The sequence below is a fragment of the Eutrigla gurnardus genome (assembly GCF_963514095.1).
Source record: "Eutrigla gurnardus genome assembly, chromosome: 18".
Taxonomy (NCBI): Eukaryota; Metazoa; Chordata; class Actinopteri; order Perciformes; family Triglidae; genus Eutrigla; species Eutrigla gurnardus.
The window spans coordinates 6,105,759-6,128,338 of NC_139929.1; the positions used below are offsets into that span (position 1 = coordinate 6,105,759).

General features: G+C 40.7%; 2 protein-coding genes across 2 annotated transcripts in view; one reads left to right on the plus strand and one right to left on the minus strand.

The window, feature by feature from the left end:
• Positions 1-66: 66 nt before the first annotated feature.
• On the minus strand, positions 67-15,128 carry vps41 (VPS41 subunit of HOPS complex). The gene is made up of 28 exons (XM_084033974.1): positions 14,956-15,128; positions 14,580-14,618; positions 10,784-10,891; positions 9,283-9,360; positions 8,355-8,429; positions 7,314-7,376; positions 6,863-6,928; positions 5,193-5,312; positions 4,956-5,102; positions 4,802-4,868; positions 4,426-4,523; positions 4,216-4,345; positions 3,964-4,079; positions 3,757-3,875; positions 3,504-3,585; positions 3,258-3,350; positions 3,027-3,154; positions 2,641-2,785; positions 2,499-2,540; positions 2,357-2,407; positions 2,135-2,272; positions 1,992-2,046; positions 1,768-1,908; positions 1,547-1,683; positions 901-1,000; positions 763-807; positions 586-665; positions 67-361 (listed from the first exon to the last, which is right to left on the minus strand). Exons 1-28 carry the CDS (start codon positions 14,974-14,976, stop codon positions 281-283), a joined length of 2,565 nt encoding a protein of 854 aa, XP_083890100.1. The 5' UTR covers positions 14,977-15,128; the 3' UTR covers positions 67-280.
• A 6,988-nt stretch (positions 15,129-22,116) lies between these two features.
• Positions 22,117-22,580, plus strand: part of pou6f2 (POU class 6 homeobox 2) — a 61,017-nt gene continuing 60,553 nt past the window's right edge. Inside the window, exon 1 of the mRNA XM_084033271.1 lies at positions 22,117-22,346. Within this exon, the coding sequence (XP_083889397.1) occupies positions 22,175-22,346 (172 nt within the window). The 5' untranslated portion in view covers positions 22,117-22,174. The remainder of the gene's footprint in view (positions 22,347-22,580) is intronic.

Genomic DNA, 22,580 nt, shown 5'->3' on the forward strand with positions numbered 1-22,580 from the left:
AATCTTTAAAGTTTCACTTATCAGACACAAACATGTTTTTATTAGATTTTATTTTCTGACATTGTAGATATTTCATCATTAAATCACATTGGCGACAAGCAAAACAAGCAAAGAACTTTATAGTTTTTAGATGTAAATATACAGAGACAATCCAATAAATATGTTTCGCATTTTTTGCAATTCTACAGTTCAGTGACTGAGGGAAAGTGACAATAAATGGAAAGCAACAGCAGGGAGGTAAAGGCATCAATAATAACTTTCTGAGTGCATTAACCCATGTTTACTTTTTCATCTCTAGGATTCCACTTCCTGGTCCGCGCTTCTTTGCACTGCAGATGTTACAAAACTGCACCACAGGAATCTGAAACGGAAATGAGGGAAAACATACAGGAGTTTCAATATAGGACAGCCAAGTAATGTTGGACTACGGTATAACAGATATGTACAACTGTGTTATCAGCATAGGAGTGATATGAAATATGTAAACAGCAGTGGACCATGAATTGACCCTTGAGGGACTCCATAAGGAATGCTGACTTCATCTTCAAAGTTACCAATAGAAACAGAGAAAGAGAAGTGACTTACTGTTCCTGAAGATGGTAAACATTCCTTGTGAAACACGTGTCTGCAGTGAAACACTACGACGTTGAAGGGTTTGGCCATGTCTGAAACACAGGTGGGAAATAGAAAACTAGCACCGCTTAGCTTTGAAATGCAATATAGCAGTGAAATACTTGGATACAACTACACAAAAAAACCCACCTGATGGTAATATTGTCGCATGACACGATTCGCAAATGTTCTCCTCTGAAAAGAAAACCAACACGTGTATGAGTACAGTTTAAAAAGGACTCGATATTCACTGCTTCTGCTGTGAATGCAAAAAGAAAATGCACCCACCATCGACCCTGACTCCTCTCATCTGTGTGCGGTGCATCTTCTGGAGCAACGAGAGGGAGTCGGCCACCAGGATCTTCTTACATCCTTCCCTCAGAAGAATCTTAGAAACGAGAAAGCAAACGCCAATAGATGAACATTCATAAATTTGTTTTCAAAATCACGCTAATTATTGCTATGAGTGTATATATTATTTAAAAACAGAGCTACTGAGATTAGACAATCCCCATAAATGGCATTCAGTAATCTCTGTGTTTTTATGAAAAGCGGGATATATAAGAGAATCTCTTTATGAATCACAAAACACCCAACTGACAATATTAGTGCCTGTGATGGTATATTTACGTAATTGTGCATATTTTACTCCAGTATTTCTCCCATTCTTGTTCATTCAATCATGTATTCCTGCTTTGATATCTGTTCTCATCTCTTGATCTTGTTTTGTCTTTTATTTCAATTTAGCAAAAATAACAAGCAAAAACTTTAAAAATAAATAACAATAAGAGAAAAAAAACATACAAAAACAACAAAACGTTAACAATGATACAAGTACAGGTAAATAATACCAGTTTAAAACTGTTCTACTGCTTCACTATAAAGATTTCAAGTGGGGAAAAAGGTAAGCTAATCTAAGAGAAACGCAGCTTACTTGTAGATTGTAGTCCTGAAGGATTTTTACGAGTGAATCTCTGAGGTTCGGGATTTCCATGCCCTCCTTAATGCGATGGATGAGCAGGATGGGATCCACATGAGTACCAATGTTGTTGAGGAGGCCGGTGATGAATGCTGGAGAGACAAAGAAATATCACCAAAGTGAGAAGATGACAAAGAAAGACAGAATCAAACGGATGGCAGAAGGCTGTATCGTACGTGGTTTGTCAATAGAGTATGAGATGAGATCCTCCCAGAGCTCTGCATCGTCCTGCTCTTTGGCAAACTCTATGGCCTTGTCCACGTCCTCCAGCTCCTCCATGATCATCTGCAGAGCTCGTCTGCAATTCCCCATCCTGCCTGTGGGCCAAAATGCTGGGTTAGTTTCCTTTTTAATCATTTCAAAACACAGTTAATGTAGGGAAACAGGACTTAAAACTCACTAAGCAGGAAGACAGTCTCCTCTACAAAGTTCCTCTGCTGACAGACCTCCAGAGCCTGACAGAAAGGAGCAGACAGCATAATTCATGTCTTGTAGTTTTTGGAAACTTGGGTGTGGAGAAGGATGACCTGGAAAATATCGTACCTTTTCCAGCGGGCAGTGTGTGCTGTCTCTCAGGAAAGGCAAGAGATTTGGCCGGTCGTATTCGGCATACAGGCCGATCTGTCGCTCGTGGTATTTTTGGCCTTTGTGGTGATCTCGCTTAAACAGTTTATGGAGATACTGTGGGGGTAAAGATGAGTCAAATCAGTTCGGAATTTCATTTTGAGAGTTAATACGATTATATTTAAAGTTATCTCAACTCACCACATGCAGAAGCTCGGGCCTGTCTGCCAGCTCCTCCACCACCCTGTCCGTCTGTTTGCAGGGAGAAGAGAAACAGGATCAACGGGCTGCAGATCTTCATCTCATCATTAATACAATACTGAGAGAAGCCAGGAACTCTTACCGATATCTTGTCCTCGTTGTCGAGGAGCATGTCAACGGCTTTCTGGCAAAGTCAATTTGGAGAAAATGTTACACAAACGAAAATGAAAGAGTAATGATGAAAATAAAATGTGCATGTTTTCAGGCTGTGATCAGGCGTTTACCTCCTTGTCAAAGTCCATGAGGAGAACTATCTTGTCCTCTATGGAGGAGAAAAGGTTGTGCTTGTGGATCAGCTGGTAAACGTCTTTGTGCCTCAGTCTCAGGTAGATTTCTAAGGCTCTGTCGTACCGCTGGTCGTACGTGTACCTGAAGTAGATCAATCAAATTACTGTCTAAAATTGGATTTTGTGTTAGTTTTAATTAAATTAAAGCATTCCTCCTTCAACCCAATAGACCCGAAAGTGAATACATCTTTGCAGACACAGAACACAGACACAACCCAGCTTTGTTCAGATACACAGAACTTGATTTAAAACTTCCAGTGTTCTTATATCTATAATATAATAATAACCTATAATATGTATTTAATTGAGTTAAGCTCACTTACAGTTCAGCCAATGTGGTGAGCAAGGTTCTGTTGGTGGGGTCCCTCTTCAGGTGATCGGTGACTGCTTGAACTATGGCCATGTTATTATAAAGCTCTCCAGGCCATTCGCGGATCAGAGTGGCGAAACCCTTGGTGGACATCACAGGAAGAGGGACAAACCATTGAGATGATGATCAACCAGTGGTTAAAAACTCTGGATTTGCCACAAGACTGTTTAAAGGGCAAAAGTACCTCATAGTCAGTTTTGAGGAATTCATGCAAGATCATTTCATAGATGGCCGGCCTGAGACGCAGATCCCCTCTGGGCAAATACTGACTGATCGCCTGAAATTGGAGAGAGGTGGAGTTAATATTGATTGACTGGAAGAAAGACGCAAAACTCGCACCACATTTCATAATCGATTCATGAACATAATCACTTTAGTAATAAAGATTTATTCAGGAGAAGGAATTCTGAATCAGAGCCCCTGAACCTACCTTCAGCTGTCCGATGGTCTTGAACCTGTATACTTCATTTTCCCATAGTTCCATGTTTTTTCCAAGGACCTTCTGGCACTTCCTGAATTAAAGACAGAGTGAGTGAAATATTCTGCTTTACACTTACAATAGTATCTTTCTGTAATTTGGCCCAGAATTGAAGGTTAAAATTTAAATATCTCCCAAACATTCACTCACTGTACAACGTATCAAACGGATTAACTGGCCGTCCCCCTGCAGAGGTTAAACCCACCTGGCAGCACTGTCATAGTCTCCTTTCTCCACTAGGTGATTGATGTAAGCCATCCCAATTTTCTGGACGTCGTGTCTCTTGATGTTTTTGAAGCTGATCTCTGCAGCCATCAGTGCCTCCTGTCGCAGTTAAACAGCACACGCAGTCAAACCATTTAATTGTAGACGGTAACCTTTTGCAACATCCACGAAATTCAACAACGCAAACCTCATATTTCTTCTTTTCGAGCAGCCAATCGATATGGTCGTCCTGGTCCCGCTCCTTGGCCACGACGATGTCTTTGGGACTGATGATGTAGAAGAGCGACTCTCCCTCAGAATGCTCTGTTAATGAAAATACATTTATGCCTCTGCGTATTGCGCATTACAGCTGACATTTGGTGATCGATGCGGAATGCTATTAGAGCGCAATGAAAGGCCGCGTGACATTTCTCCGAGGGGCCGTTTTTTATAGTCTCACCGAGTCGGTAGTCTCTGCACTCGTTGTCTTGGAAGTTGCGCACGGTCAGCGCGTCTGAGGAGATCTCCTCGCAGCCCTCAGGAAGAGGCTGGATGATGTCGAGACGAGGCCGCGCACGAAACTCCTCATCCTGCAAACGCACAGACATAATGAGCAAAAAGTCTTACGCCATATTTTATATAACTATATATGTAAAAGAAATATAACTACCATGTGATCAGAGTTCTCTTTGACAAAGTAGAGGGTGACGAGCTGATCTGCCAGCGGGGCCAGACCACTGATGAAGAACTCTGTCTCGAATGCAGACACTGTTTGATAAAGAGAAACCAATCAAAACACCATCAAAGATAATATGATAGATGGTATATTAGAGTGCATTTATTTAACCAAATCAAATTACCAAGTTAAATTGTGTCCGATTTAGAGGAGACCCCGACCTTCAAAACGCTTTATTTTTGCCTTAATTTGTATTTAATTTCACTATTGTGGTTGTGGTTCTACATAGCTTTTTGCTGTAAAGCACGCTCTTACATTTGTTTAGAAAAAAAAGTGTATTTTTATACAGTTCATTATGTGTATTTTATACCTATTTCCACGTAGCGGCTGGGCAGGTCTCTCATTTCAGTAGGATTTCTCTCTTTCACGATGCAAATCTGAGAGGAGAAATAGGAGAATTACAGAAGGTCTGAAAAGTTGGAACAGCTTGTGTGTGCATTCATTTAAATAGGAAACTAGCAAACCTTGATGGAGGTCCCCCAGCCAACGATGAGAGTGCTGTTGTTCTTCCAACACAGGCTGCAGGGGTACATGTCAGGCCTCAGACTCACATTATCCCGCAGGACGTTTGTGATCCGCTGTTTTGTACCGATATCATAAATTTTAACTCCCTAAAAGAAATCAGAAATAAAAGAAGAAGATTTTCAACATTTTACTCGTTAAATATTGTACTTTAATTGAGGCCTGTGTTGGTCACTCACCACATTGTTGGCCCAGGCAATGAGGTTAGCTCTCCACTGGATATTAGTGATGGAGCCCTCGCCTTCATGTAGAACAGACGTCTTCCAGCGATTCAACCAGTTTCGTTCATACAGGAGCAGCTGAGAAAGAAAGCACAAGCACATTTAATACTTCACAGATTGCAGTAGTGCAGCACGGCCTACAGAGGGCAGTAGATGAACAGCACATTGCGTAACAACAGCCTGACAAAAGAGAGAAGCAGCCTTTTAGTTTTAACTTAAACTGTGGGAAACTTTCTCATTTACGCCGCAAACGATGACGTGAAACCAGATTTTAAGTCCTGATATGAAGATCTTCATTCCACTTCGCAGGATTTTAGGCACAAAGACAAACGAAGACAAATTGTTCATTAGACTCCATCTAAGTGAGAAACCTTCACATTAGCTTCACATCCAGTGGTGGAAGAAGTCATTTTACAGTTTCACATGGTCCAGATACCAAGTAGATGATGAAAGCCATAAAGAATGAAAAACATGATGCATTACAAGCATGATTTCATTCATCCCTCTTATTTCTCATCATAATGGTTATGGCTTCTTTAGGATACACACCATTTATCGTATTCGCCGTGGCTGATGAGAAGCACAGACACGAGTATTTAAACACACACTCATCGCGCCCTCATGCTATGTATACTTAGTGTCTCAGAGGTGTGGAAGCTCAGCAAGTGTGCATCCATAATGCAATGTGGTATCAAAGCAGCCACAGGACCTCTACATTGCAGCTTAATGTTCAGGCCTTGTACTGTACAAGCTGTCGAGGACAAAACATGTCATTCACATTCCCTGCATTGTTCCCAGTCCTTACTATATAAACTAAATGTGCATAATATTGCCAAGGATGCCGAGAGAAGGTTGTGCGGGCTCTTAAATTCAGCCGTTGGGCTATGTTAATAAACAGTTTGCTTTACAAAGAGATGATACGACAAAAGAACTGTGGAGACAAAATTGAATTTCCTTTGACAGGATGTGGCTCCCGTTGAGGCTTATTGATTTTCATCACAGGCACATTGTGGAGGCCTTCACGACTTGGAACCGAGAGGAATCAGCGTCAATTGAAAGAAAATGGCAAAGTAACACTAACAATGGGTTTCATGAAAAGTTATTTTCCCCCTCACCCGTGTTGTATAAATGTCAGTATACTTTATTTATGTACGGCTCTGCAAAGACGTTACATCCTAGTAGTTTACAGTCGGGCGCGCCGTAATCGGCATGTGGTTTTTACTTCCGTTGAACAAAATGACAAATCTCTGTGTAGTTTTTCGCCGTCTGAAGTGACGTGCCGACCAGAGACGACTTTCAGGAAAGAGATCTCTGTATGCGCCCGGAAATCCTAACACCATGTAGCCTCTCGATAATGACGTCTACTCGCCGTGCTTGTGAGGCATTGCCTTTTCAAACACTGTTGAGCGAACACCACTTTGTGAAAATGGGCAGCTCTCCCGAGAGCACTCCAGCAAAGAGACAGGAAACTAAGAGCCTTTTACAGCAGACAAAGGCCCGTGCGTCGTAGTCAGTAAGGCCAAAGTGATAAGGTTTGCAGGACACAATCAGTAGGAATACTGTGTCAGGAAATGGCCAAAAACTGTATATAATGACTGCACGAGTAAAAAAGTACTACTTAAACCTACCTTGTTGCCCCCTGTGACAAACTGTTTGTAGTTGGATCTGGTGAACTGAGGGTGTAACGCCACCACCTGCAAAAAAAATATATATGTGAGTGCCAAAAATGTGCTGTTTTATGCAAGTAATGCTGCAGCAACAGATATAGCTATACTTAAAAGGAATAGTTCTCACAAAACGAGCATTTATTAAATTCATAAAGAAAACTTTTCCTCACATGCCTCCACGGCAAACTAATCAAAATATATATATTGATGAAAATCAAGACTTTTCACGTCCCAAATGCATGCATCTTCGCTACAGATTTACTATTTAAAACACTTTAAATGGACATTTTGATATCATTTTCAAATTTCATGAAGGATGTCATTGTTGACAATGCGGGTAATTGATATACAAGTGGTCATTGTGTGGGTAAAGTAGTCCTTTAAGTTTTTACGAAATGTAATATCAACTTACTTTGATAGGACAGTCAAAGTTCTCATGGAAGCCCTCCCTGGTATAGAGACCAAACACTTGCACCTGAAACAAAAGATGAAACGGCAGAACGGAAAGCAAAAGGTGAATAACTCAAAATTTCTCCTTTAATTGCCGCCTCTGCAACTATCTGAGGCCAGCGGGGGGAATTGTGGTCAGAAAAGACTTTGATTGGCTCTGCACTTCTCCGCTGGGTCACCAATTAGTGAACAAGTTGATTCTTTGAACCCCGCAGGGTTTAGAAACCTGACCTCAGCCTTGCTCGGCCACAACAAACCCTAATGTACCATTAGAGTACATGACACCCAGTTTCTTCTTCATCTGGGGCCCAAAAACAGTAGAGGAAGTGGAAAAGTAGAGGAATAATATAAAAAAATCTGATGCAATCTCCTTTTCCAAACCGCACCAGCGATTAAGGATTAAGTTAGATTTTCAAAGGATTAACAGGCAACTGAATTGGTTGAGGGCAAACAATTGCTGTAGCATTGATTTTAATTGTCTGCTCTACTTTTTTTGTGCGACAAGATCTTGTTTTTGCCACCAGAGTGCTAGAAGTAAGGGGAGGGTGATATCAGAGAGCATATCTTGACTGCGAAATCCATGAAGGATGGTGGTAATGATGAGAAGAGACAAGATAACAGCAAGGTGGAGAACATGGAGAAGGGTATCCAAAGACGGCTGATGGCTGACTGACAGCTCAACGGATCTGAGCGCGATCCTCTCCCCCCCGTACTAGTCAAAGTAGGTACAAGCTTTTTAGAAATTCACGCGTCATGAAATAAATATGTGTCGATATGGTGAAGATAAAACATCAGGTTAATGCTCCGACTGTGGAAGCACTGTCTTCTAAAAAAATCCCCTCCCAAACACTCCAAGTTCCACATCATTAGCATACAGTTTAACCCTGATAAGATGAGTTTTATATGAATCTGAGGGTGAATTATGAAAGATGGAAAACATTGATTTTTTTTTCCGTTGAGGACCCAAGGATCGGTAACCAGTGGTGATGAGCAGAGATCTTACCTTGCCATCCTCGGAGCAGATGCCCACATTCTCTCCACTCTCATCCAGACTGATCTGGTTGATCTTCACTGAACTCTGCAGAGACACAATATCATGGCATCTTTCTTAGAGGCGGGGTGTGAATATCTTCGTGGCAGACCAAATGTTGCTGGCTGACATTGTACCCCATTAAATAAAATACTACAAAAAGCAAAGAGGTAAAAAAAAGAAAATGAGTATGTAACGGATGCACAGTCCCATATGTGTCATTGCATGGTATTAACAGTGAAGGTAAGGAGGTCCAAATTCACTGCTGATGCTTTTAAAGTTTACACATTCATGGCACTACAGGGCTCTTTATATAAAAGGATCAACCAAAATGGCATACATTATAGCAAATGCTACTTACAAACCCTCCCTAAAGGGTTGACTGTGTAGACTAAAGGAGAAAAAGGGGTTTTGTTTCTCTCACGCAATGACTGATAGTTGCCCAGTAGGTTCCTTAGCTAAGTAACACTTCAGCATCAGCGTGCTCAGCAGGAACACTTCACTCAAATCAGCCTTGATTAATTCATGTTTTTTACTTCCTAATTAAATTATTGTTCAGAAGCCACATGTCACACCAGAGATATTTCATTAAGAAACACCTGCTGGTGGCGCTACAGGAAAGTCAGACATTTTTATGTAGTGTTAAAAATCTACATACATTCAGAGCATTAATATAGCAGCAAACAAGTATTAAGCATCCCCCGTGATTAACCTATTGTGAAATCTTAAATGTCCCACCCCCAACCTCATGTAAACATAGTTAGAGTCTTTGATAGAAATGCTCACAATATCGTATTATGCACTTTTAATATTATCAATAATACATCATATAATTGTAACAGTGTTCCAATAGGCTTAATGAACTTCATCATTATAATCCAAAAGTGTTGAATGTACTCACAATTTCAAACTTCTGAGTTACATTTCCTTGGATGTCCAGCAGGAAAACCTTTCCAAAATGGGTACCGAGGGCAAGAAACTGAAATGGGGACAAATGCAATGTAAATTAAACCAGATGACACATGAAACAAATTCAATACTTTTTTTGGGGGGAAAAAAAAAAATCATGTGCTGATGAAGGCTGTGGAAAAGGATAAAAAAAAAAAAAAACACTTCCTGGAGCTGGAGCGACATGAGTAGCGTGGGGATTGGGTGGGCTTGGAGGCAAAACTGTGAAATTGCAGGGGGTGGAAAAGCCCTATTTATTAAAGCATACAGTGTGAAATGGCATTTTTTTTCCCTCAAATTAAAATGCTTAAGCATAATAAATGCACTGTACATCTGACTTCTTCCCATGCTCCCCATGCAACCCAATCACCTCCCTGCCCAGCGCAGAGCTATTAATTCTACTGAGCAGCAACTGGTTTCTGTGTTTCGTGGTCCTGCAAAAGTGCATGTGTGTGTGTGTGTACGTGAGTCCACTGGGACAAAAAAATTATAGAAACCGGGGGCTTTTGGCATTAGATTAAGTGTGTGTTCTTCCACCCCCAGCCCCTGCTCCATGCCCCCCCTCCTAATCCCCCTCCCTTCTAGACCAGCATGTGGATGTGCGGCGAGTCCACCATGCTTCAGTGCAGTCTATAATGAAATGCTTATATTTACAGGCACAGCTGAGCATGTCAGACAGAGCCCCTGCAATCTCCCCAAATAAAATAACCAAAAATAAATAAATAAAGGGTTCAACCTTGTGAGGCGGAGCGACTTTTAAAGGGATTTATCAGAATGGAATTGTTCAAATGAAATTCTGATTTAGACACTTAAAATATGAGCCAACATAAGGCGATGTGTGCCGTCGGGTGGCTTGAGGGTTTGTGGGAGTTGGCCGCGGCGGAGGGGGCTGGTGTGACCACGCAGGTAGCTGGAATGGCAGGAGGTACACAAGCACGGAAATCCCCGGAAGAAAGACAGTCAAATCAAATTTAGAATCTCAGCAAAGCAAACGTCTCTCGCTGTGGCACAGTTGCTATTTTGAGGTTAAAAATAAATAAAAAGGGGACCAAATCCTCAAAGTGAAAATAAATAAATGAAAATCAATAGCGGTTAATAAAACATCAGGTAAGGAGACATAACTGGGTATGACTTTTGCTCTGCTCAGGCGTGCGTGTGTGCTGCTGGTGCCACAACGATTAACCATCTCGCCGAGAGTGGGCTCTTAAAAATATCAACATCGGACAAACAGAGGAGAGGAGCGAAAAATATGTAAGAGTGGGAATACAAAGAGCAGACAATGGTGCCTGGTGTCTTCTGATGCCCCTCCTGAGAGGACAAAGCAGGGGGAAGGTGAGAAAAGAATGGGCTGCCATCTCTCAGATGTGTAGACAAACAATGTGGAATCTGTACTTGAGATGGGTGGAGTTGAGACTGGAATGCCCTTGTGGGTGGTGGTGGATTATAACCTCTACCTTGTCATGGACGGTCATACAGCTGGCTGCATCCTTCTGGAGGATTTCAGTAACCCCGTTGGAGAGCCTCTCATACTTCAGCTTGGGCTCCTCCTCGCTGTCCTCCTCCTGGTTGAGAAAGTAGACTTGTAAGATGGGCTCGCACCATAACATTTTCTTAAAAGTCCTCTCAGAAACACTATAGTTCACAATGTTCTTTGAAAGCCACCAAAAGAAAAACTGAAATATACAAAATGTCCACCTCAAGTCATTTAAATCCTGTGCTGTCTTTAAATTTGATCCATGGAACAAGTGAGAAGTTCAACAAGCGGTGACTTAATGTCCTTCTAACTCAACTTACAGATGCCCTGTAGAGTTTTTGACCACCAATGCTATAGAGCAATATAAGTTCAACCAAATGAGTCGCCCCCTGATGGACAGCAAAGAGAATGCAAGTTTAAGGCACTTCCACACTGGCTTCACTTTTCAGAATCGGATGTTTCCCCCTGGTCGCCACACATGTTTCACTGTTGGTAGCGGTAACACACTAAAAATGTATAATATGCCATTATGGGCGCAGAAGAAGACTTTAAAATAATAAATACCCTTCAACATGTTTGTTAGACGTCAAAGATAAACACTGAATGAAAAACTCGCAGGGCAACTTGAAGTCCATCAGACATAAAATAACCTTGAAATAAGCATATTTGTAAATGATGACTCAAAATCATTAAATCAGAATATTTTTCCAATATCAATGTAAACATAATAATAAAGTCTTCAAAAGCAAAATAAAGCCTCTTGAGGGAAATTTGAGATCTCTGATATTTGGCTTTATAAATAAGATTGACTTGGTACAATTTGCCTAGAATTGTACATTTGAAAACATAATTTTGTTATCCATAATACACTTCCAACAATCGGATCATCACAATGCAATTAAGCGAATCACTTATGAACACATCATCACCCCGCCTGGTGATATGTTTTAAGGTTGGTGTGCTCTGGGCAGAATGCACAATGTTAGACCTCATTCATCATCATTTAACTTGGACAGGGGGGAAAAAAAGATCAATTTAGGGCTGCGACTAACAATTATTTTCATTATTGATAAATCGACCCATTATTTTCTTGATTCATTATTTTTTATTGATTTTATTTATTTATTTTATCTTAATATGTATCCATATGTCTTGCAGGTGTGTATCAGGAGATGTTTTCACAAAGAGAGATTTCCTTTACCTCGCGTGAAATGCAGCACAAAGCCATTTTCATTTTTTCCCCGTGAGACCGTTCATTCCCAGTGACATACATGATTTTAGTCATTTCATAAAGCAAACTTAAAGCATTCTACTGTGTTACACTTTCCAGCGAGAGCCAACATTTGCGGCCAGTCACAGCCTGAATACTCATAATTCAGTTTATAACCAATGCTGCACAGTCTGTGGCTGCCCAGAGGGTGCATCAACTCAAAACATTGTCTGCCATTATGTGCTACTGGGTTGGAGGTGGGGGGACAATAGCGTGGAAAAAATGTCATTTTCAAAAACAATCCATTCCCAGTCAACAACGCCATATCTAGGCTATTTCCTGTGTATTCTGGTTGTGAGATTTCTGATGTAGGGGCATTTGTCACGGGCTTCCAAAGGTGTATCAAACAACAAAACTTCATCCCGAGAGAAAAACTACCCCATTTATAAACTTCTTGTAAGCTGCCTTTTGTTTTGTCAACAGCTGGCCTTTGCTTATTGGCTTCTGTCTACAATAAGAATAGCACGGTGCTTAGAAATACACACTGAAAACAGCACACGCCACAGATTTACATTCAGGATGAAAAAGGAGGACATGTCGTCTTCAATATTAAGAAAATAATGGATCATCCTGCCACCCACCCCTCGATTTCCCTGGGAAACCTGAATAACTGCCACACAGTCGCCTGATTTCAACACATAAACACCCAAGAGAGATTTTAGATGATGATCTCCTTGAAACTGATCTGGAGGGTTGTGGTGAAGCAACACGCTTAAGTCACTATATGTTGACATTTTTGACAACTACATGTGTGTTGGAACCATTTCTGCCATGTTCTTTGCCTATTGGCAGTTGAGATACAACAAGCTGAACCATTCATTACGCCGTACCATTTTTAAAATCCACAAGGAAGACTAGTTACAAATGTACACTGCCTCTAAATAGTTTTGGACCCAAAAGAAGAAGAATTAAATGATTTAAAATGTTAAAACATTCCAGGGGAGGATGCCATTTTTCTTTGGGGCCCTTTATTTCAATCGTCATGGTACAAACATGAACTTTGACCTTTGCACTTAACTCCTAAGGCTGCTGTTAACCGCCCAGGGAGCAAATTAAAGTTCAGTGTCTCCCTCAAGGACACCTTGATATGCGGACAGTATTAACATTGTGGTTAAAAGTTGCTCTGTCCACTGAGCTACAACTGCCCTATTGTAACCATTAAAGAACAACTCTGCTTAAGCAAAGCACCTGTTAATATTCCAGGCATCACTGTGCACTTGACACTGACTGAAACTGGGTCTTGTCTCTATTTAAATCTGCACATTTTGATGCTCAGCTTCCAGTTTCTTTTAGCAATGACTGGCAATTTCTTCCCCTTTCATTCAACTGTTGCTCAGAGGGATCTTTGGCTCTTTCTGCCCTTTTAATCTCCTCCATACACCTCATCATGTTTTCCTGACTCAATCGCTTAAGCTACTGTGTGCTTTTTGATAGCACAGCTGTTATATCAAAGCAAATTTGAATCCTCAGGATCGGGACCAAATGTGATGTCAGGCACTTTCTTGTTGAGTCTCATGACTCAGTATGTATTTGTCAAGTAAATGTGATTATTGGTTTGGTATAAGGTTTGAAATCAGTCTTATGTTTGGTACAGTTTGATCCACTGCACTCCACATTTAAATGTATCTCCTTAAATACACGAGGCATCAAAACAAGAGCAATCAAACACACTTACAGCCAGGCTTATTGCTCATATGTCATAACAAATCAGACCAGTCTGGACACATTTCAATGGTGGTGAAGAGGATGCCTTTTACTTTCAAGATCAAACCTTTATCCTGCTCATTTCCTCTGTGAGCGGCAGAGCACACGGGCCCTCACTACCTTCATCCAGTGAGCCTGCTGTCAACCAGGTGACGGCAGCAGCGACACACCAAGCAAGCTACATTATTTTTGCAGCATTCTAAGTAAATAATCCCACCGAGTGTCCACGTCCTACAGTATTGAACACTCGTTGCACAGACCCAAGACAGGATGTAGGAACTCTGTCTATTTGCAATCCCGGAATGTTCCCCATTTCCTTTCACTCACTCTTAACTGTTTTCTTCCCTAATATTTCATTCAATTCTCTGCTTCCTATAAAAGACTCTCCCCTTCCCCCCTGGCTGATGTATAAAGCTATATTTTATTTAGCCTCGTGATTCTCAGCAGCACAAGCGTACTGTAACATGCCGAAACTCAGTCATGATATTGATGGATCTGGAAAGCTATCTGTAATTCATGAGTGTTTGACACCTCTGAAAACCTGACAAAGATCCTTCCGGGATCAAGCTGGGTTGATAAAGGCTGGCTATGTAATACAGTCCTTTCAGTGGGCAGCAAGCTTTACCCGAGTTCAAAAATCAGCCATGCTTGACAGAGCTATACACACTCTTCATCGACAATATGCTACTCTTGATTGACATTTTTAGATGTAATTTCCCCCCTTTAACCTCTTTCTACACTTCCTCTTAGGCTTTTTTTTTTGCAGGGCAGAGAAATAGCAACACAAAGTGATGTTTCTTACCTCAGACTCATCTGTGAATTCCTCACTCTGTTTTCTGCCCTGAATGAAGAGACATTTTGAATGGGGTTTTAACAATCTGTCATTAAACGTCTTAGTTTATTAAAGCAGCAAAGCATACAGTAATGCAACGTTTTAAGTGCATTATATTAATTTAACTCAAACAGACTAATGCAGCTATGTTTTGCTTAGAAAAGGCAACACATGACATCACATCAATGTAAAGATGCTATCAAATCACAGACAGAAGCTTTCCACGTCACAGAAAGGGTAACATAAGCAGGTAAATCAAATCAAAAGGCAGCTGGCTGGTTCATTTGACGCATACACGTACAAAATAGCACTATTAGCCAGCTAACGTTAGCATGCTGTCCATTACCTGCTCCTCCACATCCGCCATCGTTACCAGCTGTGTCCGAGCAGAGTAGTAATGATATCTCAACACGCTTTCATAAAATACATTTTAAAAAGCCACAATATCACGATTAGGTTAGCTTCATGTCAAAAAAATATCCACAATACAACAACGTGATGTTTGTTGTCGAAGCCGACTCCCTCTGTGTCATGAGTTGAATCACATGACAGAAACAGGACCGTAAGGCATTGTGGGTATTGAAGTCGTTGTGGCGGAGAGAGACTCCTACCGTTTGAAGAAGAGAGGTTGACACCAATTAACGACAGGTAAGACATTAACAGCGTGGTATTTATATTTGTCAAACGCTTTTCTGCTTTTATAACGACTTTTTGCTCGGTTCAAACTGTCTTTATTCACTTCTGTTGATATTTAAGACTTTGTAAACTAACGTTAAGCTAGCGAATCTCTGGAAAGATGTCCGTTAGCTTATCTTTTTCAAACTTTAAGCTAGCCTTACACAAATACCCACACAGGTGTGTTCAGATATGCTGCCATCTAGTCAACCATATTCATTTAAAACACCTGTAAATGTAAGATTTACTGCAACTTTTCTCGAGTATTTTCATTTTATGGTACTGTATAAGTCTTCTCATTTCAGTGAGATATATTGTACTTTTCACTCCACTAACTATGCATTAATCTGGAAGCTTAGTGGATACTTTGCAGTATGATTTTTTTTAATAGAAAACATTTAATAAGAAATATGAAATAAAATGCTTTGTTAGAGTGAACTAGTCAGCAGTAGTTAAAGCAGTTCCAACCCATCCACAACATGAAAACACCAATTACACATAAAACACCTTCAGGGGTAATTCTGATGCACAATGAGTATACTTTTACCGCAAATATTTAAGAATATTCAATACAGGACTTTTATTTGTAATGGAGTATTTTTACATTGTTGTTTTGCCATGTCCACTAAAGTAAATAATCTGAATACTTTATCCACCACTGAGTAAAGATGGCAGCACAGCAATATACAATTACACAAGTAAAAGTTCTCAGTTACTAGTATCATTAGCAAAATATGCAAAACATAAAAGTACTTATTTTGCAGAATGGGCCCTTTATAGAGTGTTATTTTGTCATTTTGTCAAGGTTGGGCTCATTTTAACAATGCATCATGTTTTGTATGTAAAATCTGATTCTGGAAAATACAAGATTTCCCTCTAAAAAGTATAGCAGAAGAAGTACAAAGTTGTATAAAATGCAACTTTTACCTAAAAAATGTACAGTACTTGAAGAAATGTACTGGATGAATGACTAATTTTTCTGAATTAGTCGCATCCCTCGATAAACAAAATCCTCCTCCCTGATTGAATGGCTATAATGTCAGAATTCAAAATCTGACGGCTCTGTTCATGCATGTTGTAATGGTAGTCAATTAGCTTATTGGCTTTGTATATTTCCAGACATTCTTGGACTTGGCCAAATGAATCCCTCAGATATTAGTCGACTCTCGAGGTCCTTCGTCACCCTGCTGACAGCTGCTTGCCAGAGTGCAGATGAATGGCAAAGGTATGATTTGCCTCTTCTTTATTGAGATTGTCTCACACCCCCATCTCGGCTCATCCATCCTCAGGAGAATCCTAATGCACTGATACCAAGGGGGAATAATTTTTTTTTCTTTACAATCTACTTAGCAATGATTTATTGATTGCGGCTTCCACCCTCACAGAGAATTACCGATCCTTTTTGGGAAATCAGATTTTCACACCTTTCATCAGTGTGTGTGTGGCGCAGGTCTCCAGAGACAGTGTGAGGGGAAACTGACTTTGAGGAGCAGCGGTGTGTGAATCTCTGCGGTGTCACTCCTCTGCTGCCAATGCTATGCCCCATGGATGGCCATGTAATTCTCTGCTGCTTTCCCCATCACTCTCTCTATAGTGTTGCATTATTTATCGGTTGATAAATACAGTGTCCAAGCTTGATTTCAATAGGTTTTCATTCCCTTTCAATCCTTTGAAACACGTGATTCACCTACTTTCATATCAAAAGTATGCAGGAGCCCCTCTGAGGTATGAGCATTTTATTGAGGAAAAAATGGAAAATAATAAAAACAACCCTTGCCCTCGTAGGAGGAGTCAGATTAGTGTGCTGAAAGCTTTGATGCTCCAGAATGTCAGCTCCGTGAATCGATCTAGCAAAACACACACTCACACACACACACACACACACACACACACACACACACACACACACCTGACCAATCAGAGGCGTCTATGTGTTGTGGACCTGCTGGGCACCGTGGTTTACAAGCTTCAAAGAGCTCCTTTTAATACACTGCTTTGATAGCCCTCAGCCTTCACTGACCCACCGACCATCCACTGGGGAGCATTTTAGCTTTAGTGGAGAGGAGAGGAATAACTGCTGATCATATTAATGAGTGCGTAAAAAAATAAATCACCTCAAATTTTGACTTTTTATTCCACTCGCCTGCTATTAAAAAAAAAAAAAAGTGCATTCAGAGGAAGTAGATTAGCCAGTACTGTAACTGATATAATAATACAAAACAACTGCATTTTTAATGAGTAAATCACAGAAATCATTTATAGAACTAATTAATAGGAAAAAAGGGGTTTTGGTGAAACTACATAAAGATCCATTTGCCATGAGAGGGGGAACAGTTTGGGTAATAACCCTAAGGGGGAGACAAATCATCACCTAACGTACTACATTAGACATTTAAGTCGTTTGGATATTTGTCCAGTACAGTAGGGTAAAACAGAACACTTATACAAAATAGGTGCTTCAGAATTATTGTTGGCATTTGACTGATTAACACAAAAATGTAAAGTTCAGTATTTAGTTCTTGATATTTAGTCTTTTTAAATATAATAATATATTTCAACACTGTTTCTTCAGGAAAAAAGAGAGAATGTTTGCCTTTTAATCTTAAAGTACAGTCTGACATTATTACAGTTGTGTGAAGTACTCATTAAATACATTCTACATTATTAGAGCACAATAAGCCTACATTTTATAATTTGTTTCAATTAATTTATTCCTGGAAAATTAAATAAAAAAGTGAGCCTGAAAAAGATAGACATATTTAACCCATTTAACTGAAGCAATAAAAAGTAAATTCTTAAGACGTGTCCTTTCATCACTCAGGTCATTATGATTGCATTACAAGGCATTCTAAGTCATTTCCAGCTGAAACACTAATCAGCTAATGGCAGAATTATCTATTTGCTTTTTAGCTAGTAGGGCACTTGGAACAGTGGTAATGAGTTTAAAATAAAGCTGCTATAGATTGTTTGCAGACAATAGATGATTTGTGTAGTGCTTAGAATACATGACAGACGAGGCAAACACATGATTTGACAAAAATTAATGTGAACTTAATGTCTGAAAGTAAAGTCTGACATGCTGGGGTGTTTTCTGAGTAGATTTTAAACCTCGGTCTTTAATTTTTTTTTTTCATGCCAGCTTATTGAGTTCAGGGTCACAGGTGTGCTGAGACCTATCCCAGCATGCACTGGGCAAAAATGGGGGGCGGAAAGGGAAAATTGACAGGTCACCAGTGCACACGCCATTATGTAGATTATAAAACTCTTAAATTGTGTCCCAATAACATACTAATGCTGATGCTGAGCAAGTTTAGAATATGGAGTGTGTTTCACTGGAGAAGTAAGAAAACTCTTCCACAGTGTAATGCCAAAAGTAAAGGGGCAAGAGGGAGCTCCAAATATTACAATAGTCAGACAGATTGAGGGTTATATTGAAAAATAAACATATATAGTAAAAATAAAACAAAAAATAAATGTTTTGCTTTTTTTCTAATTGCCACTGAAATTTTTCTCTATTAATCATTTTGTTGATACAATATCAGAAAGCAGCAAATGACCGTATCCAACAGCCCATAAGGTGAATACATACATACACAGATTTACTATCATGTATGATAAAGAAAATAACAGATCCTCCCGTTTTAAAAAGGAAAACCTGCATAATGTTTGTTTTGCTGTTTTTGCTTTAAAAATAACTAAAGTTATGAATTGATTATCAAAATAGTTTTATTAAACAGTTCATTTTAAATTATAATTTTTTGTAGACTAACTTCCAACTTATATGTACTGTGAGTATACAGTTTACTCTGTTGCACTGTTCCAACTGTTTGGGAAGTCTATGTTGAATGCTGGTACAATTATAATAACAATATTATAAAGACTATTGTATCCAAAACAATTCAGATGAGTATTGAGGTTTTTTCTGTGTTCAATCACCAGAGAAGTGTTGGAGTGTGTCAGTCACAGGCTGAAACCCATCACACAGTGTCCCCTCAAACTGCGACAGCCCTGGTAAGACCACCAGCTATTAGCATGGGTATCTGATGACGCTCGGGACTCTGCTAACAACTGATTATTCGGCCACAGGGGGAGTTTGGTGAGAGGGGGACAGAGGGGGGATCAAGTGCTTTTTCTTGTTCCTGCAACCTGTTCCTGAGCTGTGGCCAGACTCAGTGAACAGAAAAGAAACGAGACAAACCTCCCTCATGTCTGCTCCCGCCAACCGTCTTATACACACACATGAACAAACTCACATTATAGCTAATCAAAGGTCTGAGGGTTACTTTAAAATATGAAGCTAATCCCTTACACATCCTTTGCTTAGAATCAGTAATGTAATTTCTTATGGTAATTTTTAAATATCCCTTTTTTATTACGGATTTTTACAATAAGATTACGGTTATCCCATTATGTGTAATTACATTACTCCCTGAGCTTAAATTGATATACACCCAACCTGGTGGCATGATCGCAAATAGGCAAAGCAAACTGTTTTTGAAATGAGGTAATTAACAGCTGCGTGAGATGGTGAGAGATGTGTTGCCCCTTATCCTCGAGCCTCAGAGGCCAGGGGAAGATTAGAGCTCTGATCTCATTCCCAGCACTTGTTTGGAGTCTGTCAGGAAGAGAAATGCCAGCATTAGAGAGGTACCGCCACACTCCTGATATGATGAAATAAGGAGAAAAGGGGAAAGGGAAAAAGATGGAGGGATGGACAGAAAGGACCATGCCCTTCTCTGAGGTGTCAGTAGCTTGTTTATTCTATTTTTCATTGTAGCTGCCGGGGCAAAGATTCCCATTTTTCCTTTAGTTTTTTTCTCCCTCACCTCCCCAACAAAAAACACTACTCTCATTTTTTATAGGTCTTGCAAACTCTCATGCCCCAGTGAAAATTACATTGTGAAACGGTGGAAATTTCAGGGGCTGCCTCTGCTCTGCCCTGTCCCTCTGAGCTTTCAAACAGTCAACAGACTGTGAAGAATAAATAATAAAAAACTATTGATTATTTTGATGACTGCAAGATTCAATTAGGTATTAATTTTGCCCTCCAGTGGACCTATCAAGAAACTCAAAGGAGAGTAGGAAGGAGGTGGGGGTGGACCCAAATGCATGCAGAGTGTGGCCAGGCTCAGACAGAGGGGAAAATGTGTTTACCTCGGCGGGCAGAGAGGTGCATTGATGCGCAGTGTCCCACATTTAAGTGCTCCACAAATGAAGCCCTGATGACTAGTGACATTGTTACCAGGGATATGAGTATTGACCAGTTTTTAACGACAGCTTAAACTATTTCTATTGATTAACATTTTCATAGATTATCATGTGTCATATCAAAGAGGGCTGATTCCTGTGATGAGCACATTAAAAAGGCCCCTCTGGGCAGGAACTCATCGACCACCCTCATAGAAGCGTTGGTGGTGGTGGTGGGAGGGCTGATGGGTGCGGGGGCAAGATAAGACTTTTTTTTTTTCCCCTTTCTGTGCGTATGTGCTGGTCACTTGTCCTTTGCTCCGATATATTAAAGCTGGACGTTATTCATAAATAAGGAAGAGGGCCATAGTCCTGCTGCTTTGTGTCTGTGTCTCAGAGCCTGAGGTGGGGTGAACACTGTCTGAGGAGCTCTCCAGTCAGTGGACACAACTGGGAAGAGACAGGGGGAGTGAAGGCGGGAGGAAGTGTGTGTGTGTGTGTGTGTGAGAGAGAGAGAGAGAGAGAGAGAGAGAGAGGTAGAGAGAGAGAGGGGGTAGATGGAGAGGGAGGGAGAAAGACGAGGTCTCCTTTGCCTGCCCTAGGAAGCAACCTCAGGCTTGAACCTGTGGTGGCCATTCAGATACATGAAGGTCGAGGAGGCTGCTTCTGGTTCAGTAGAAAGCATACTAGCTGGTCATAGTGGCATGTTTTAGCTGCTGTTTGATTGACCTCAACATTTGGACTTTCTGAAAACTCCTTTTTTTTTTTTTACTCTTTTCAGCTGGAGCTTTATTTAGGTAAGAGCAACGACTTTTTAAGAAATTTTGATTTTGCTATTTGTAAAAGTCAGAAGTAGACAGGGTAAATGTGCTGGATCTTCCTTGAGATAAAAGTCATGATGGAAGTATTTGATAGCATCTATAAAATGCTATTAAATATGTTTTTGGTATTTTTAAACTGTGGTTTCAGTTTATTAAAAAATAATTAGCTTTGCTGAATTAATGTCAGTTGTTCAGACAGATAATGCCCTCATCATGTCATGTTTAGCTTTTATGTGCTGACAAATAATGAAAATAATAGGTGGTGGGGGGGATTTGGGGAACATCAGTGTCTTCAACTCCTGTTTAAATCAGGCCCTAAGTTCATGTTGCCTCACACTCTGCTGCAAGATGTCACCTTTGATCTAATTTTATGTCCCAAACTATGTGAAAATTGATATAATCACTGCTGTGTATTTTCACTCATATCTCCGTTTTAGATGTAGAATTTTATGTATTTATCAGTGCACAGCCCATAGAACTCTTTGTAGACTGCTGTCAGCTTAGTGTTTGCTGAGGATGAGGCACATGTCAGGTAGTAATGAGCCCTTGGAGATGGATGTATCACCGTTTTAGGACTGCAGGGTATAATGGTAACGCCACGCGATCCGTAACAGTTCTTCACCAGGCAGCAGCCGGCAGTATCAGCGGGGTAGCACCAGTCTCAGATAAAAGAGCGAGCTGGAGAGGGAGGGAGCAGGAGAGAGAGGGGGAGAGAGTGATGAGTGAGCGATAGAAAGGAGAAGCTGGTTAGAGAGAGAGAGTGTGTAGAGACATAGAAAAGGAGCCGGTGAGGGTGAGACGCCGAAGCACATCTAACCAGGGGTGTTTTCTCTTTTTTTCCTCCTTCTTTCCCACCTGGGTCCCAGCTCCCTCCAGGATCCGATGATTACAGGGCAGCTGAGCAAGCCGCTGCTCTCCCTGCGCAGCGACATGAGCGCGGCAGAACTCCGGGCGGACGACAAAGCGGCCACCCCAGACAGCGATCTGAACGACGAGCCCCTTCTCCTGCCCTCCGAGGCCACGGACAGAGAGGGCACTCCCAACAAGCTGTACGGTAAGTCGGCTCCCGGCTCCCGTTTTTGTCCCTTCTCCCACAAAAAAGCTGCTGGCGGAGGTCTGGTTTAGGCAGCAGTGAGGTGAGAACAGAGAGCTTCCAGTGCTGGGACAGGTGTCAGCGGTGTCAGGCAGCAAACTAACTTTAAGTGCAATGTCCAAGTCGATGTGTGGCTCTTTTAAAGCTTCGATTTCTTGGTGAGGAAATTGTTTTCTATGTACTTTGTGTCTTAAG